Below are 19208 nucleotides of genomic sequence, written 5' to 3' on the forward strand. Positions count from 1 at the left end.
GATGTGTTCCTTGATAAAACTCTACACATTCTACAAATTGAGGGAAATGGAAATTCTAGGAATGTGGACAGACAACAGCATCAGAAATAAAATGGTAAAAGACCACGGGTTGATTGAGGAAAAGGAAAATTTAGTATATATATATATATTTTTTTTTTTTTTTGTGGCAGAAGATAAATAAGAGACTGAAAGTCACCTGCATAATGTAAAGCTGTTTTCCCAGAACTGTCAACGCTCTCAGCTGGGCATTTAGACTAGAAGACAAAAATAAATAAATACACATAATAAAATTCAGTTCTGTTTAGTCCATCCTTTTCCGGCAAGGTTATGATATGTCTTATTAGGAAAAGTATAAACAGGAGTAAGCCCCGATTGCTGCGCTCTGGCCTACAGTCTCCTACTGGGGCGGGGGGGACGGGACTCATTTCCACGTAATGGTGACCCAGGCAAAAGGTCACCTCTTTGTTGCTTTGGCCGGCCTGTCCTCTCTCTCACACTGGCACCCCATCACCAGCAGACCATCCCCACCAGCTAACACATATGCTCTAGGAGTCCTCATCTTGATCCCATCTTTCCCCACATTTCCTGCCCTAATTCTCTATCCCCCTTCACAAAACCACCTTTCTGTCAAGAACGCCCCATGTGCAACCCATGCTGCCTCACTTCCCATTCACCTCCAAACCCGGGGCAGCTGTGTGCTCTTCTCCAGACTCCACGGAGGTGGCCCTAGTCCATCACCAACCAACCTTCATGTTTCCCATGACAACAAATATCTGTGTCGTCCTCTTACTGCGATCCACCCCCTTCTCCAAGGATTCCTTCCTCTCAGCTCCTGGAGCCCACACTAGCCTGCCTGCCCACCCCCAGCCCCCGGTTCTGGCCACTCCCCCTCTGTTAGCCAAACAGAACCTTGGGGTGCCTCGCTGCTCTCCTCCTTCGTGATCTCCTCCACACCCATCTAGAGGCTGATGACTCTCAAATGGAAATTGTAACAGTAACCACCACAGTAGTGTGTATTAGCTATCGCGGGCAGGGCACTCTTCAAAGAACCGTCTTTGGGCTTCTCACCACCCTAGGTAGGTACTATTAACGCTCCCATCTTCATCTGAGGAAACTGAGATACAAAGTAGTTAATAATTTGCTCAAGTCACAGGAAGTGGCAGAGCCAGGATTCAAACCCCTTTCCCAAATGGCACTGGCTAGAGCCCGTGATCTTATCTGCACACAACAGACATCAGCTCCCAGCGCCCGGCTGGACGTCCCACTGGCTACTTCACATTCCTGCTTGTGTAGGCACCACAAACTAAACTTCCTAAGCCCAGCCTAAACGTCCGGTTTCCTCTCCCTGACACTTCCCTATCTTTGTCAACACCACCATCACGGAACTAGTCAACGGGCCAGAGACCACGGGATCGTCTCCCTCCCCTCCACCGCCATGTCTTGTCAATGCTGTGCTCTTAGTACACCCTCTCCACTCTCCCCCCCCCCCCACCACAGCCAAGCCAGGACCCTCTCACCCAGACAAGCAGTAGCAGCCTCCCAGTGCTCTCCGAAGCTCCACCTTTGGCCCTATTCTCTGTAGGACTAAAGTGATCCTTTAAAACTGTGACTATCATCAGGCCTTCCTTAAAAGCCACAGTTCCATGCTGTGCTCAGATGAGTTACAGTCGTCTATCAAGCCACACAGGCTGGCACCCTGTGTCCTCCTTTCTCCTTACGTGTTTTGCCCCAGGCTTTTCTTTCCTCCCTGACTAGAGCCTCCTACCAAAGGGCCTCTGTACTTGCTCTTCTGTCTGCCTGAGATGCTTTTCCCTTGACTCTTTCCATCATTTTCAGCTTAAATATCACCTCCTCCAGGAGGCCTTCCCTGAATATCCACCCCACATTCCTCTCCCTCAGTTTCTGTTAGTTTTCTTCATGATGTGCAATTTGTGGGATGTGCCCTTGGGATTTGTTTACAAGATGGCCAGCTCCATCGGGAGAGGGGCTGCACTGTTCTGTTCATGAGCATATACTCAATACTAGACACAGTGCATCGTGCCTGGGGTTGGGGGGCACTTGTAAAAGGGTGGGGGATTAGGGGGCTCTTGGGGGAGGGAGAGAGTTCATTTGAATTTGAAGACTCTCACAAGACTCTCTGTGCTCAGAACTTTAAAATGGCAGCCACTGGAGAAGAGACGTCTCTCTGGCAGATAGTAAGAGCGAAGGCCCAGAGAGCCTAGAGGGGATTAAGTGCAGAGGGTAAGGCAGGGCAGGAGGTAACGAGAGTCCCCTCACAGAGGGCAGGGGATGCCAGGGCACATGTGAAGAATTGGCTAGAGAGGTCCAGGACGCAAGGAAAGCAGCCCATTAGTAGGACATCAAAGCCTTAGGTTTTAGCAACTATTCAGAAAGAAGATCAGCGAGTCTGCAAGTTAGGGGCAAGAACAGGCAATGTTAGAGCGAAATGTCTGTCTGCCCTTCAGTGGTAAGAAGAATGGAGATCAAGTTACGACTTACCATGCTTTGGCCTAATTTTAGACTAGCACAAGGAAGTGTTTAAAGGCTTCAAAGATTCCAGAGAAAAACCAATCCATTTGCATAACCAGATATAAAATTACATTAGAGGCTAGAATATCTGGTCCCTGCCAATGAGGACTTCCAGCTTGTCAAGTTCATTCTTCCTGAAAATCAGAGCCAGATGCAAAGTCTGGATAGCCAAGCCAGACTGGGAATGCAGATTTAAGAGACAAATAAGTTAAAGAAGAAATTAAGGGAAGGCCAAGGGTATGGAGGCAGGATGCTGGGACAAGTCAGTGATCTGTCATTTATCCAGAGTGCCGGGTCTCAGAGAAGTCCTATGTTAACCGTTTCCAGAGAGATGCCTCATAATAAAAACAATAATAATAATCACAATCCCAGATGTTGATCTATTTTTTTAATTTCACTTCAAAGACCTTTTAAGGTGATGCACTTCCGGCATTGGTGGTAGCTTGCATCATGATTAACACAAGACAAGAAGCTGTGTGATCAACAGAGCGCGACAAGTTGAAGAATGTGACCACATTTCGGCATTAGAATTGCAAAGCCAAATTAAAGCACGATGCCAGGTCCCACAAGGCGCCCACGAAGGCAGAGACAACAGCACAGCAGAACAGTTCTCCAAGAGCAGATTTTATTGCTCTGTGCCCTTCCTGAAAACCCTCAGCTTGTATTCTGACTGGCAACCACTGGATGTTACAGTATGGACTGCGATCGGGAGTTCATTAAATATTCATCTTTAAAGATTTACAGACGTCGTCCCCCTCCACGATCATCATAAATGGGCAAGCTTGGCAAACCAGGGAGTTGGCTTCAAATCATAAAGAAGAGTAAAACCAAGAACTTAAACAAAAACTAAGAGCCGAAAGCTCATTAAGAGATACACAGAAGGAAATAATGGTTCTGTTTCTCAAGGAGAGTTGCGTTCTACCAATGACAGAAAGAGAGGCTCCCAGGAGACTGGAGATCCTATATCGCAAGGATCTCCAAGAGCAAGGAAGAAGTTTTAAAAATGGACTGTGTGAAGGATACAAGGCTTTCAGAAAAGAAAATGGGGAGCTGAATAAAGGAGAGAAAAAGGCTGGATCCCTGGATGACACTCCAACTTCTTCCCAGTGCAAGTGCTATGGGAATAACACAGTCCTTGGTTAGTATGTCAAGAATGGTGCCTGTTACACACGCAGATTCTGGGATGGTATTTAAAGGAATGTGCGTGCATTCGTTCTTTCACAGAGGAGGGTACTCTTCAAATTTAAAAAACGGCATCATGTTAAACATTCATCATTTGAGGGTGTTCCCTGTTACCTGAAGGAGCTTCCGGATGCATTCATGGTGGCTGTTCTTGGCTGCGAGGTGCAAAGCACTGTGTCCTAAATGGAGGATAAAAAGAAATTTTTTTTGGAAAAAAAGGTCACACATTTTAAATCCCTTTCTAATCTCTGTAAGGAAGACAACTATGAGGAAATAAACTGGTCTCCAACAAAGACGGGATTGTTACTCTCGAGGGGAAGGCCTCACCTTCTGATCTGTAAAGTTCAGTGACAACAGAGCAGAGAACACAGAGCATCCTGCCCACTGGTTAATATTCAGGGTCTACTCCAAGAGCTGTTCTCTTGGGGTGCCATTAAATCTGGGCTAGCAACTTGCTGGCGACTCATGATACGCAGCTCAGCTCTGTTTCTGGCTGTCAGTATGGACGCCAAATGTCCTGCGTCCACACCGGGCTACGACCACCACAGGCCCAGGAGCCCAAGCGAAGCCGCCCTACCTCAGCTGAGAACGTTCGAAACGCCCACACACTTAAATCCCGATTTTGGACCTTTCATATTTCCCTCTCCTCCAAATGTGCTCCAGCCCCCGCATGGAAATTACCTGGAGTTTACAGATACTCAAAATCCTTCTGTGGAAGAAGGGAAAGAGTTGTAAAACCAGTAAGACACCATGAAAGTGGTATTTCTTTACGTTCCCTTCACAGAACGTGAGTCCGACATGAGGCACTCTGATGCCTCGGCGGTCATCTTCGGGAAATCCTCATGCTGGACCCAACTCTCGCCACTGTCTAATGGGCCTACAGAATTTCTGTGGAAGAGGGCCTGAGGGGCGGCCTCCGGGCAGAAGGTATGGCTCCCACCAGAAGCCCTGCCCTACTGCTCTGTGCTGAGCCTGGAATGGCTTCCTCCAGATCACCACACAGCCTACTATCTCACCTCAGACGCCCCCGAAAGGGTGCTTTTGAATGAGGTCTTCCCTGGCCACCTCTTTTAAAATTCCCATTCCTCCGCCCTTTTAATCCTTACTCCCTGCTTCATTTCTGTTCTTCAGGGCACTGAGCACCGGCCCACACTCCCTTGCCACCCCACTCCCTCCACACACACACAAACACATACTACACAACACACATAAAGCACACAACACACATACCATACAACACACATACCACACAGCACACACATACCACACAACACACACATACCATACACTACACACATCACACAACACATACATCACACACACACACACACGCAGACACACCGATGGAGATCCCTGTGTTTCTTTCCCCACTAGAATATGAACTCACTGAGGACAGAAAGTTCGACCTCATTCCTGGTGTTGTCTCTAGTCCAGCACTGAATGTGCTTAGCAGGTTCTTAATACACACTTGTTAATTTGAATTAGAGGGTACACTCCTTCCAAATGTCTGGGGAGGCGATTTGGGGGGAGGGAACCAAAATTATCACTGCTAGCCAACCCAGCACACATAGTAAACTCTTAAATCCTCCATTTCCCAAACTTTTTGGCCAAGATATGCCCAATGTAACACCTGTAAACAATGCATACTTTGGGACGTGCTTCCAACATGGTTCCTTAGCCTCGGCGCTATTGATATTTCAAGCTGTGTGTGTTGAGGGGAGGGAGGCTGTCCTATACATTTTAGGGTAATAAGCAGTACCTCTGGTCTCTACCCATTATATGTCCATTTCTAATGATCAGAAATGTCTCCAGACATTGCCAGATACCCCTTGGGGGCAAAAATCACCCCTGGTAAAAACCAATGTTTTAGAGAAAACAATTTCTTTTACACGGTGGTCCAGGCTCCAAATATCGTTTCTCCTTTTTAAAACAGTCTTAACTCTGTAATTCTAACTAAAAATCTTTTTTTTTTTTTTAACATTCTATTTATTTCAGGGGCGCCTGGGTGGCTCAGTGGGTTAAGCCTCTGCCTTCAGCTCAGGTCATAATCCCAGGGTCCTGGGATTGAGCCCCGAGTCGGGCTCTCTGCTCAGCAGGGAGCCTGCTTCCTCCTCTCTCTCTGCCTGCCTCTGCCCACTTGTGATCTCTGTCTGTCAAATAAACAAAAGAAATCTTAAAAAAAAAAAAAAGATTCTATTTATTTCAGAGAGAACGAGAACGCACGTGTGTGTGCACACAACTGGGAGGGAGGGGAAGAGGGAGAGGGAGAAGCAGGCTCCGTGCTGAGCAGGGAGCCCGATGTGGGGTTCGATCCCAGCATGTGGAGATCATGACCTGAGCCGAAGGCAGACTCTTAACTGACTGAGCCACTCAGGCTCCCCCTGACTGTAAATCTTTAATTATTAGAGAATCAAACTGCTAGGAAATACATACTTAAAAATTAAAGGGTTTTAGGACCCCAGTGAGCTGCACAAAAGCACATGTAAGGTCAGAAGATCAGATTCCTTCTTTTCTGAGACCAGCTGAACTAAAGGATTCTTTTTTTTTTTTTTAAAGATTTTATTTATGTATTTGACAGACAGAGATCACAAGTAGGCAGAGAGGCAGGCAGAAAGAGAGAGAGGAGGAAGCAGGCTCCCCGCTGAGCAGAGAGCCCGATGTGGGGCTCGATCCCAGGACCCTGGGATCATGACCTGAGCAAAAGGCAGAGGCTTTAACTCACTGAGCCACCCAGGCGCCCCTGAACTAAAGGATTCTAAGGGTATCGTGAGGGGGAGCTGTTTAGATGGTACAGAACACAGAGAAGCAGGAATCCCTCTAACCTCCCCCAAACGGAGGTTTGGGGGAGACCCTTGGAAGTAGGAAGACAAACCTCTTCTCTTCCTCTTCCTCCTTTCACTGCATGAGACCCCCCTCCTTCCAGGATGTACACTGCATCATAGAGTTTGGTAACAATATGCATTAAATAGGCTTTGGTGGGCTAGCCAGGCCCCCAACCGTCATCTGTAGTGTTTCTAAGGACAAACACATCCCAAGTTTTAAACACATGCCTTGCAGATGAATTTCTGGAAGCCCTTCTGACTGTAAGTAGAAGGTTGATTATGTCACGTGTGAAGTGCGTGAGCTTTCATCTGTGCGGTGGACAGAAGCTATTCTACATAAGGAGCACCCACTGGAAAAAGACACAATTCTCCAGAGACAAGAGGGTAGGGAGATTTAAACAACTCAGCAATAAAATACACCACAGGGCTTCACTGCACTCCAAGTGTTCTAGTCATACCTGGAAGTAAGTGCTGTGTTTCTAAAGAAACACAATTCTTTTATTCCCTGGCCCCGTGTGATGTTTTCCTAAACCAGGAGCACAGCAGTCTTTTCAATTCAAATAGTCTCAAAATCCAAATAATACATCATTCTCTGGACATTACACTGAAGTGAGAGGTCCCTCACTGCTATGGTTAAAACAAAACCCTCTTTCCAAATGCAAAATTTTCTGGAGAGAATACATTGTGTTAGCGACAGAATCTCAGTGCAATGAGACAGTGTCTAAGTCTGATCCCCATTCAGCTGTGGATCTGTCTGGAATATCAGGAAACAAATTCCCAAAAATAAATAACATGGCAACCCTAATCCAGGACATTCTGGCAGAACTCTGCCCGTAAGTAGAAAGACCAGTGTTAATAGTGTTATTTGTAAGTCAAGAGTTGCAGGCTATTACAGGTAGTATAAAAATCCTATTAATGAAAGGAAGTCTAAAAACAATGGCCCAGGAGCACCTGGCTGGTTCCATCAGTAGAACGTGTGACTCTTGAACTTGAGGTCATGAGTGTTGAGTCCCACACTGGGTGGAGAGATGACTTTAAAAAATAAAAATAAAAGTAAAATGGATGGCACAGCCATTCTTGCCATGGAACGCCTTCCCCCCAGTGACCTCAGACAATAACCATTTACTCAATTCTTTAAGATCACTGGAGAAAACAGAAAAGAATTAACAGAGGAATTATTAATGTACTCTTCAAGTATATGTGAAAAATTTTGAGACTAATGAAGTCAGAAGATACAGATAAGCTAACAAGGGCAAAGTCTGAAAAATCATAGTTTTAGATAATATAAAAACCTTTAGAAAAACAAAGAGAATAATACTCAACTAGATAAGATTTAAAATATTTTCTTAGAAATCAGAGTTTCAGAATGCTGACTATACTTAAACAACAAAAGTATAAATCTGGTTCTTATTTATAATTTTAAATATATTTAAACATCATTAGTCTTAGTAATCTTCATCTTTTCACCAAACTTTCATCACTGAAGTGCAGATCTATTTACATTGTTAAATCCCAGGAGAGGATCCAAATATGAAAGATGTATTTATAACCACTATCTTTACTATTAGTTAATGGAATTTTCCTTAGACCCCCAGTATAGATTTGTATAGCATTCCGTATGGAATTAAAAGACTTCCTTGCACGGGTGTATACCATCTGAAATACTTTCACGGTCAGGTTAAGCTGATGGTTGTATATGGTTGACCTTTCTGACTGCCCATAAAAAGTCAATAGCAAGTAAAGTACTACAGATCATACAATCCTTTTTTGTTTGTTTGCTTTTCCTTATTCCAAATGAAAATACGAAATACACTTCCTTGGCTATAATTTGCACTTACAGTTTAAACAACCCATTCTCTTAAATGCCTGAATTCTAAGATGGATAGATACTACCTTGTGTATCTTTACATGGTATCAAATTTGAGTGGGATTGGGGGGCATCAAGGAAGTCCACCTGGAAATCAAAACAAAACCTAAACCAGCCCTTAGAAACCCCAGAGTAAAGTCAGGGTTTTCAAGCATTCCGCCTTCTCAAGACTATGCATTCTGAGGTTTGCATACCTCAGTTCTCACTCTCCTGAGTCTTCTTCTGTGAGAAAGGACATTTTATTTTGAAGGTTAAGGGTGCAAAGGAGTCAGAGAAAATTTCAGATATGGGTATGAGATACAAAATGCAAATTATCCTCTCATCTCTGCCTCTACCTCCTGGCGTAACAAAACCTTTGGTATTTTTAACTGGACACAATGCTGCCCGGAATCCCCAGCTTTCCAGAAAGCCGAGTGTGGCCACAGATCACACTCTGTCCAATGAGATCTAAGTGTGCGTCATTCATGGGCTGTGCTTGTCCTTACCCTTGTGGCTACTGGGATGCAGACTCAGGGGAAGCCATCCTGGGCCACAAGGACCAGAGCCACACCCCGGATGGTGGAGCAACCACGTCTGAATCCTTCACAGGGCGGAGCTGAGCTGCCATACCCATTTGGGACTTGCAACTGAGAGAGAAAATTCTATGTGTTTAAACCACTCTTACTTCGGTATCCTCTCCCATTGCACCAAATGTATGCACTCACTAATACAGTGTGTCTGAAAGCTAATGCTTCAGGGAAGCACTGATAACAAACAGAAGAATCTTTGGTCTTCTTCAATCTCCTGTTCATGCTTCTGTTCAATCCTGCCTCATCCTCCAGGGTACTAAATGCAGGCATCACCACTCCCTACCCTCAAAAAAATCCCAAGAGCCCATTTTACTATTTATCCGGGAGAAGTGTTTTCTAAGGAAACAGAAATGCCAATCCTTACATCGGTTAAGAACCAGAGCAAACAAAATAAAAGATGCTAGACAAGTAACATAGATCCACTTCAAAGATGGTGCCGTGAGCTCGGGAGCCGGCTTTCCCCACGTGATCAGGACACGCCCCTGTGGTGCTGTTGGCAAACAGGCAAGTAAGGAATGGGGGGAACCTCCAAAACCAAAAACGTACAGTCACGAGCATCTACCAGTCTGGGTTTTCTTTTTCTGATTTGTACCATGAAAGCAGCTGGCTTGGTGATTGTAAAAAACATAAATAAATATGGGAAACATTTTCAAAAGTCTCACGTGTAAAAGATAATAAAGGTGTTGTGGGTGAAGTGGGAATAATCACGATCATCTAGAAGCCAAACGCTGGGAGCCCTCATGGTGTCCTGGGCACTGGGATGGCCACACTGACCATCTCACTGAAGCCTCAAAGGCCATTCATCTAAAATGATAGGATTGTTGTTGTATTGGAACCATACCCAAGGCCTTATCTTCTGACAGTGCTTTGCTCGTAAGATCACTTTAAAGCATCCATAAAAATTCTCTGGTCAGACTTCTAAGTTTCATGTGGAAAGATAGTTGTTAAAAAAAAAATAGATGTAAAAACACTTTGCTTCTTAAAACCCCTTTTCAAATCTAGTCACTGGTTTTAAAAATAGGAAATTATACCAGTTCAGTCATCCTGTAGCCTTGGTAGATAACAGTAATAAAAAGGGTATATTTTGAATGGTTTTTTTCCCAAAAATTGTTACAGGGCAGTGTGATATACAGTTAACAGATTCCTGCACCAGTTCTCAGTGGGTGTTTGGATTGAAGTTGGCCATTTCTCATTAATAATGTGGCAGTATTTAAGTAGGTTTACTAAAAAAGACAATACCTCTAAGAGCTGAGCCATTTAGTTCATCCCTCAACCACCATAAAAGGTGTTTTGGATGAATGACGGCCAACTGAGGCACGGTGACTAATGAATTGTGCTGTTCTTCCTTCCTTTCCTTTTCTTTCTTTCTTTTGGGATTTTATTTATTTATTGGACAGAGAAAGAGTGAGAGAGAAACAGCAGGGGGAGAGGAAGAGAGGGAGGGAGAAGCAGACTCCCTGCTGAGCAGGGAGCCCAATGTAGGGCTTGATCTCAGGACCCCGGGATCATGACCTGAGCCAAAGGCAGACGCTTAATGACTGAGCCACCCAGGCACCCCTGGGCCGTTCTCTCCTGAGAGAGAAAGATGGGGGTAGGTGATACAGCAACCGGAAGGACTCAGGCACCGGCAGTAAAAGCTGTCACGTTTACCTTGTTTGTTGCGAAGGACAAAGTCTGAGGAGAGTTGTTGCTCTAGATAGCACAACCAACAACTCCCTGTACATTTTCCTTGCAGCCTTTTCCTTCTTTTGTTCCTACATTTCTCTGCATGCTTTCAAGAAATCGTGAGAGGTCAGTGTCTCATTCAGACAAAAGTAAAATGATAAGCCCAAAGATCGAAGTGCTACCCTCATTGCTAAAAATGTTAGTGGGGAGGGAAGTGACTGGCAGGTTTGAGACATTTTTACCTCATCGAATGTCTGGACAATGTTCTGGGCGTACACAGTGCCATGGAGTCCATCGATTTCTACCAGGGTTAAAAAAAGATGGAGTGTGGCAGTGTCCACTGACTGGCACAGAGAGCAGCCAGGAGGAATGTGCAGTGTCCCCTCTTATAAGGGACACTTGCTTATAGGAGGGGGGTGTCATCCTAGTCAGCAAGGCAGTGGGCGCTACACTGGGGTGTCCAGGTCTCAAAGCCTGACACTACATCAGGCTCTTAAAAAACTGAGTTAGGGCTCTGGTAGGAAATACAGACTCTCCCCAATGTGTTATATGATGGCACAAAAATGTTAAGAGCTTTAAGCGTCTGAAATGATACTGGTGGAATTTTGGAGCGGGGGGAGGCAGCCTGTAGAGTTTATTATATAATGGGATCTCAACTATGTAAAACTGTGCCAGGAAAAATCTGGAAGAAAATGTAGAAAAATAGTAAAAGTTTTCTCTCCTTGTTAAGAGTAGAAGCATTGGTAGGAGTGCCTGGGTGGCTCAGGCTCCTGAGCAACTGACTCTGGTTTCAACTTGGGTCATGGTCTCAGGGTCCTGGGATTGAACCCCATAGTGGGCTCCAGGCTCAGCGGGGAATCTGCTTGCAGATTCTCTCCTTCTCCCTCTGCCCCTCCTCCCACTTGCACTCTCTCTCTCAAATAAATAAAATCTTAAAAAAAAAAAAAAGAGCAGAAGCACTGGTTAACTTCTCTTTAGTTTTCTATATTTCTTTAATCTTCTACACTGAGCATTAGAGAAACATATTTTCCCTATTACAAAAAGACAGGGGAAGAGATATTTGGTTATGATAGAGATAACTAGATTCCTGATTAACCTATTTCTTTTTAAAAAAGATTTATTTATTTATTTGAGAGAGAGAGAGAGAGAGAGCAAGTGAACGCATACATGGGGGGAGGGGCAGAGGGAGAGGGAGAGAGAGTCTGAAGTAGACTCTGCACCAAGGGTGGAGCCTAATACGGGACTTGATCTCACAACCCTGAGATCACGACCCGAGCAAAACCAAGAGTCCAATGCCTAACCATCTGTTCCACCCAGGTGCACCCTAATTTATTTTTTAACATCTGTATTATAGCTCTGATTTATTGACTCAAACTAATTCCTTTAGATTAGGACTTTCTTAGAAAACTCCATCTACTTACAATGCCTCTTCATGTACAATTTTGCCTCTTCATGTACAATTTCTCTCACCTGAGCTCCACAACCACTTCTCATCAAGGGTACTTAGGCGATCACACTGCCCTTGCCCGTACATAGCATGACTTTTAAGGTAATAACAATTAACTTTAAAAACAAACAAAATTAAGGATGACTTTAATCGGTGCAACATAAATTAGCATTTCCCTTCAGGTAGTTACTTAAGGAAGCCATTCATTCTTTCACTGGTATTGACATCTCTCAAAGGTTTTTTGGGAGGTTTGTTTTTGGTTTTTGGGTTTTTTTGTTTTGTTTTGTTTGGAGCTTTCTGTGGTACTGCTCAGGAAAAGCATTCTGTTGCTTCAATCACTCCCTATTTTTGACCAAAAATGGTTTTACCAGTTTGATACCTCAGTTACCTGACCTGACTTTAAGTGGCTTTTGGCCTGTCCTAAAAAAACAGATCTGTTCTCAAAGGATAAAGATCCCTTAACACTGAGATTAAAAAAAAAAAAAAAAAAAAAAAAAAAAAAAAAAAAGTAATGCCACAGCCTTTTTGAAAATAATTTTGAAACAAAGTCCTCCAACCATATTTTGAGTATTACCAGCATTCTCACAACACATGACTGACCTCCCCCTTCCAAATGACTACTCTGAGGTGGCCAGTGTGTTGGGGGTGAGGGGTAAGGGATCCTTTACCAATGAATGCAAAGCCTAGATAAAGACTATGGAAATAGACTGATTTCATATTCCAGTAAAAACTAACAAAGGCCTGTCAGAAGGCAGAGGTTTTGAAGTACAATAGAGAAATGAAAAGCCATCAGTAGGCGCTTTGATCTAGCCAGCAGGGGCAGAACCCCAGGCTGGAGACACCAGGGGCTCCTTCCTGTAGAACAATGTTCATAAAAGACATGACTACACTTTCTTCTCTCTCCATTTGCCTCGTTCGTCATAGAGCAACACTGGCTTCACATTAGAATCACCTGGGGAGCTTTATAAAAAATCCCTGTTGACTAGCAACCTTGACAATGGAATCTGAATCTCAGAAGAGAGTGAGCGTGGGTACATACGTGTGGGGGTTTACTCCCACCCTCCCGGGTGACTCAGAGGCACTGAAGCACCATAAGGGGTGAGGAGCCACGGGCAGCTGGTCCAGAGGAAGACCATGGCTTCTATCCACAGAGCTTACCTCAGCTGGCTGACCAAATGAGCTCCTAAACAACACACCACATTTCATCACCTCATACGATGATTCGTAAAGAATAAAAATTACAAAATATTGCCTGGTCCATACATATAATCATAGAAAATGATATTTTAAAACACAGAATAAGCAGCATATAGTTTCTAGTTGGCTGACCACATACAAGATAGAAACACTTATAAAGGCACAAGTGATGAAACCACGTCAGAGCTTAGTCATTAGCGGTGATTCTAGGTTCTTCTTTTGGCGTATCTGCAGACTGGAAATTCTCCACCATGAATGTGTCTCACCTTTGTGATACCTACTATTGTGCTGGCCTGTTGGTTTAAGAGATAAAGACCACATACCGGCAGCATCTTGGGCAGTCACGTCCACGCCATGTGTCACCATGACCCTGAGGCATTCCACATGACCTTTCGTAGCGGCAAGATGAAAGCTGGAAGAGAGGTAAACACAATCGCCTTAAGATCTCCACTCTTGGGAGTCCAACCCCAATAATACTTTTTGCCTCTTCGTGTACAATTTCTCTCACCTGAGCTCCATAACCACCCAGTGAGGAGGTATTATTAGCGACCTCGCTTTAAAGATGAGGAAGCTTGAGGCTCCAAGGGGTCTGATAATTTCCTCAGTGACCCTTTTTATTAAGTAAGGGAGCAGGAGCTAGATCTTGGGTTTTCCAACCTACAGACCAGGCTTGAAAGAGATGAGATTCTACTACATCATTCATCTCTTTAAGAAACATGAGAGTCCAAATTAGAGTCAATTCCTAAACAATAAGTAATTTATCAACTTTTTTCTGTTGTCTAGTGCTTTCACCAAAGCCATTATTTCTAAGTAACGTACTCTATAAATAGAAACCTAAGCCAAACAATGGTCATGGTTCTTGGACAACATCAGTGTCAAATCCACTGTCGTGCTGTAGCTGAATGATGGCAGTTGTACACAACTTTTGTTAGTGGCTAGTATGTACCAACCACCTTCTCATTTTTATACATCGTCTCTTTTCCTTCTCATAATAGCCTTTGGAGGTGAGTCCTGTCACTGTCTCCATTAGATGGCAGGTGTCTGTACTCAGTCAGGTGCAAACAGCATAAAGGAAAGCCCATCATTGGGCTCCAGTATTCACTGATACTTGGGGGTTCAAACCATGCTCGGCATGTATAGACTCACCATTTAGTGAAGGGATAGCATCCTAATGCCACACCAATCATCCCTGAGGATCCCAAGGGGGAAGAGCACTTCTACAGGCAGAAGTGAAACACAATTCCACTGGGCATTTGGGCCCAGAGGCTGAGAAGGCCAAAACCTCGGGAAGATCTCCCTCCTACAGACGGAGGTTAATGAGCCTTCCACTTCTTCCCCTGCCTCAGTTCTATTTGTGGGAGTGACTTTCTCAGGATACCTGCCACGCAGCATTTTACCTGTGAGTTAACACCTAGGTTGTATTTGGGACAGGACCTCTAACCAGGGCCCAGAGCCCCACCCAAATTGCAAATCCATGACCCACACCAATTCAGAACCCCAGTCCTCTTGACCCCATGCCTCGGCTCTGAAGCATGAGGCTGAGTGAAGGTGGGCAGGTCAGCAAAGAGGACACATCAGGTCTGGTTGCAAATCAGCCATACCTTAGCTATGTATCTTGGGGAAGTCAACTTGACTCTCTGACTCTTAATTTCCTTCATTATCAAGCGTGGGGATTGCATCAGGTGATATCTGCTGCTTCCTCCAGCTCTAACAACCTTAGCTTCGTTGGCTCCAATCACACCAACCATTTCTGCATTTGTGTAGCAATGTATGTGTCATATTTCCTTCCAGCCAAATCGACTTCATAGGTGATTCCACAGTATGATCAAACTTTGATCATATGGAGGGATGTGGGGCCGTGGTAACTTGTTTAAATGGAACTCCTGGTTAAATACAACTCAACCAAAAGAACCTCCCTAGAAGGCAGTACAGTGAAACCCCTGCTCTCGGCATTGTTGGGCTAACCTAATTTACAGTAAGTCAAGTTCACCTTCAGGCAAAGTTTCTTTTAACCGATCTGGCTGGAATTTCTCAAATTTTTTCAGCATAAGTAACAGTGTATATTACATAATTTAATTGCCCTTGAGGACTTGAAGTCACCATTAACAACCTCAATTACTGATCTCACCCTCTTAAGGCTCTTAATCTGCATGCCCCAGATTATTAAGCCCTAATATTTATTAATATTTCTCTTCTTTTCTTCATGTCTGTGTGTTTGCTTCGAAGATGTTCACGCTGTCATCTTCTATGACCAGGGGAGAACTAAATCAACCACCTGGGCAAGACAGCCCTATCCTATGCTAAAGATAAAAGTAACAGGATAAGTAATTAGCAGGCACACATACAATATATACGTACATGTGTACAGATATGTAACGTCTGATTAAAGTACAAACATATGTAAAGAAAACATCACATATCACAATTATAGAGCCTGCTCCGTTTTCACAAATGGAATATACCCATTTTATTTTCATAAGGACACAGACACGGACAGACACCCAAAAGTCCTCCTTATCTCCTGCCAGCACTCCTGAAGGCTCTCCATGTGTCCCTTCTAGTTACGAACCCCCCAGCACATGTGTTATTTGTCTTTTTCCAACTCTGAGGCTTCCTGGAGTGTCACTGGATTGCATACAATATTCCCAGGGGGTTGAAATTACAGACACACGTGATACGGAAGCATGACTGTAAGTTTCTGCTATACATTCTGACGAAGGTGCAATACGATTCCACAGATGTAGGGTTCAGGGTCTTTATTTAGAAGGTCAAGAATTGTAACAAGGCAGGAGAACTGAGGTGCTAGGAAGTTGGGCTCAAAATTCAATCCTAGGCAGAACCTTTCTTAGACATTTCTTTTTAAAATAAAAGCCCTTATACCCATCTTTGACGGCTGTAACGCATTTTATTGAGGGATCCAGTTATTAAGGTTTCACTGCATATGATTTAATAGATTGTGTGTGTGTGTGTGTGCATGGCTTCATTGTCCCTCTCTCATTACAGTTTGGATCAGGGAGTGACTTATTTCCCTCTATTCCGGGAACCCTCCGTCTATTCTTCCGCAGAATATTGTGTCCTACTAAGAAAACAGAACAAAGAGATCCTTTCACAACTTTATCCTCATATATTTGACCTAAAATTTCAGCACTCACCCCTCTATAGATAAAATGAACAAAGTACTAATAATTAGAAATAGATTATATAAGGACAGGTATTCATGTTTGTAATTTTATACTGCATGATGTTTTCAGCTAGTAAAATCATTCTTAATTGCTGTGATTCAATTAAATATATCATGATTTCAGGGTGTTTCTCAGAGAAAGGGGATGGGCATGAAAAGCAGAAAAGGGAAGAGTTGATCACTTTAGCCAGAAGTTTCTAATTCATTTTTCCGGACAAAGAATTCCACTATGGATCATCATTCTGAATACTTATTTCCAGGAAATGCACACAAAGCCAAGAAACACAACATGTAAGTTTGCTCTTAGGGAATATTTACTAATGCTGTGCATCATCTGTTTGCCCCTCCAGATTTGCCCTCCCCCTTTGCCCCCTGGGTCAGTGGCCCCGGAAGCACTCCTTTTATGGACTGCATTCAATGGGCTGTCTTATCCTCTGGCTTCTGGTTGGGTTCCACTAATGGGAGGCACTTATGAGAGATAGGAGGATGAGAAGGGAGAGTTCAGGGCATTATCCTCTCTACTCCTTCTCTGCCAGGCCACACACACTGGCTCTCAAGACTATGAAATTCACAGCTCTGGGGGCCAGTTGCCCTGAAGCTACAGCTGTAACTCTCTCCTGGTTTTGGGAACTACTCTCTCTCTCTCTTCAGGTAGGGGGAGAGGGGCAAGAAGCAGGGGAGAGAATGCTGGAACAAATTCCCACTGTTGCTGGCTCAAGGTTCCTTTCCCAACCCTGCTGATTTAATCCTGACCACAAATTTATAAACACTTCCTTTCTTAAAGGGTCATCAATGATCCTACCTGAGGGTGCTCCTTCTTACTGGGACCTTAGAGGACACCACTGACACCAGGGTATTCTGTGTGTGACCATTCATAGGGTGAACTGTTAGGTTCCTCTGGACATTATTTGATTAAATATTTACAGGAGCAAACTAAGCCTTTTTTAAAAAGGCTTTACCCCACATGTAATTCACTACTTAAGAGAGTCGGGCATTTTGGCTAAAAAGCTTTGATGGGAGAATGTGCCAAATCGCATTAATTATACAGAATATGATATGGGACTTCAAAAGAGTTTTTGGATATAGTGTCAGGCCAAAGTAGAAATCAGTTTAAAAGATTCAAGAGTACAGCTCTGGAAGGATCAGGAAAACAAAGGACTTAAATGAACACCACATGCAGTCCAGAATACCCCACCGTGCAATAAAGAAATGCTAAAATTGAGATTTTAAACTGGATTTGGTCTTGAAAGACTATCCACAATACATATGAGCACATATAGTTGTACGGGCTACAACTAGGTTCTCAGATTGACAACGCCTTCGTAAGTTCTATGCACATACACTGTGGAATAACATGGTTCTTCAGTAGTGAGTTGGAAGTAAAAAAACGTTTAGTAAAATCTTCAATACCATATGTTATATTCTATACTCTCTGTTTATATACTGTATGGTACTTTACACAGTATATACTAACTGTATCTACTACTCTACTGCACTATAAAATAATCTGTGAGCTACATTTAGAAAGAGGAAATACAACCATCAAGACATGTAGCTATTTTGGTATCTGTTGACCACTCTAATTAACTCCTTAAAATAACTTCCTTCTTATCTAATGTGTTGCTGCCATAGAATTTGTCAGAAAATCATTTTACTACCTGACTTGGGACATAGGGTCTATAACGTGAGTTTGCTAAACCAACTACCACATAAAAGAAAACCAAAATGACCAAAATGACCAGTGTACTGACTTAGTTTTGTTTTTAATTTTTTTAGTTTTTAGTTTTATTAGTAATCTCTATGCCCAACACAGGGCTCAAACTCACAACCTTCACCCAGATCAACAGTCACATGCTCTACCCACTAAGCTAGCCAGGTGCCCTTAGCTTTTGTCCTGTTTTTATGTAAGCTGTACAAATGCAAGAGAAATAAGGCACAGATGAGGCAATGACATGACTTTGCCAGCAACCTCCCAGCAACCCATCTCTTATACACGGGAGCACTAAGAACTAGTTGCCTTACCCTTGAACAGCAACCAACTACCAGCAAAAAGAGCTGTGCCATTGTGTTTCATCCTCCTCAGAGAGAAAGCGGCTGGAAGATAGAGCCCTGTCTTCTTTCTCTCATTCCCCATCCCTGTCCCTAGAAAGAAGTTCTTAATCAGGAGTGGAGTAAAGGCCACTATACAGAAGGGCAAGATGGGAAAATGCCATTGCTATTATTGTTGGGTATTTAGTTTGGACAACCAGTCATTTTAAGGTTTTTAACTTCAGAATCTCCTAATAGCCATGATTTTGAAAATTAAACAAACCTTCTAACATTACAGCTTTCCTAGAGCTTAGAGGAACAACAAATATATGAAGTCAGATGAGAAAGTATAACCAAAAAATGTTTAAGGGCTCAAACTGAGTGGGTTTCAGTCTGTGCTTTGCCATTTATTAGCGTGTGATCTTGGGCAAGAGGTCTCCATAACTCAGTTTCCACATCTGTAAAATGGGCTGTAAGGGATCAATGACTTACATGGAAGAGCACTTAGCAAAATACGAAGCACATGGTAAATGCCCACTGCGCCCACCCCCAAACCACCACTTGTTAGGGCCTCATCAGCAAAAGGCAAGGCTAAGAGTCCAGAATGTGTTGCTTCATAAAAGGATTTGTTTCAATGTTCTAGAAAAGATGGGCTAGAAGTTAAATCAGAACCACCACTGCTTAGGAAATAAAGAAGGAAAGAGAAAGAATAAAACTGATG

General features: G+C 43.5%; 1 protein-coding gene across 6 annotated transcripts in view; it reads right to left on the reverse strand.

The window, feature by feature from the left end:
- Positions 1-19208, reverse strand: part of RAI14 (retinoic acid induced 14) — a 138040-nt gene that overhangs the window by 20315 nt on the left and 98517 nt on the right. For all 6 annotated transcript variants that reach the window (XM_080804098.1, XM_080804102.1, XM_080804101.1 and 3 more), the window contains 3 exons: positions 13602-13690; positions 3826-3890; positions 197-254 (listed from right to left, as the gene is read on the reverse strand). In XM_080804098.1, the coding sequence (XP_080660224.1) occupies positions 197-254; positions 3826-3890; positions 13602-13690 (212 nt within the window). The remainder of the gene's footprint in view (positions 1-196; positions 255-3825; positions 3891-13601; positions 13691-19208) is intronic.

The sequence above is a fragment of the Martes martes genome, assembly GCF_963455335.1.
Source record: "Martes martes genome assembly, chromosome: 5".
In the NCBI taxonomy this organism is placed as follows: Eukaryota; Metazoa; Chordata; class Mammalia; order Carnivora; family Mustelidae; genus Martes; species Martes martes.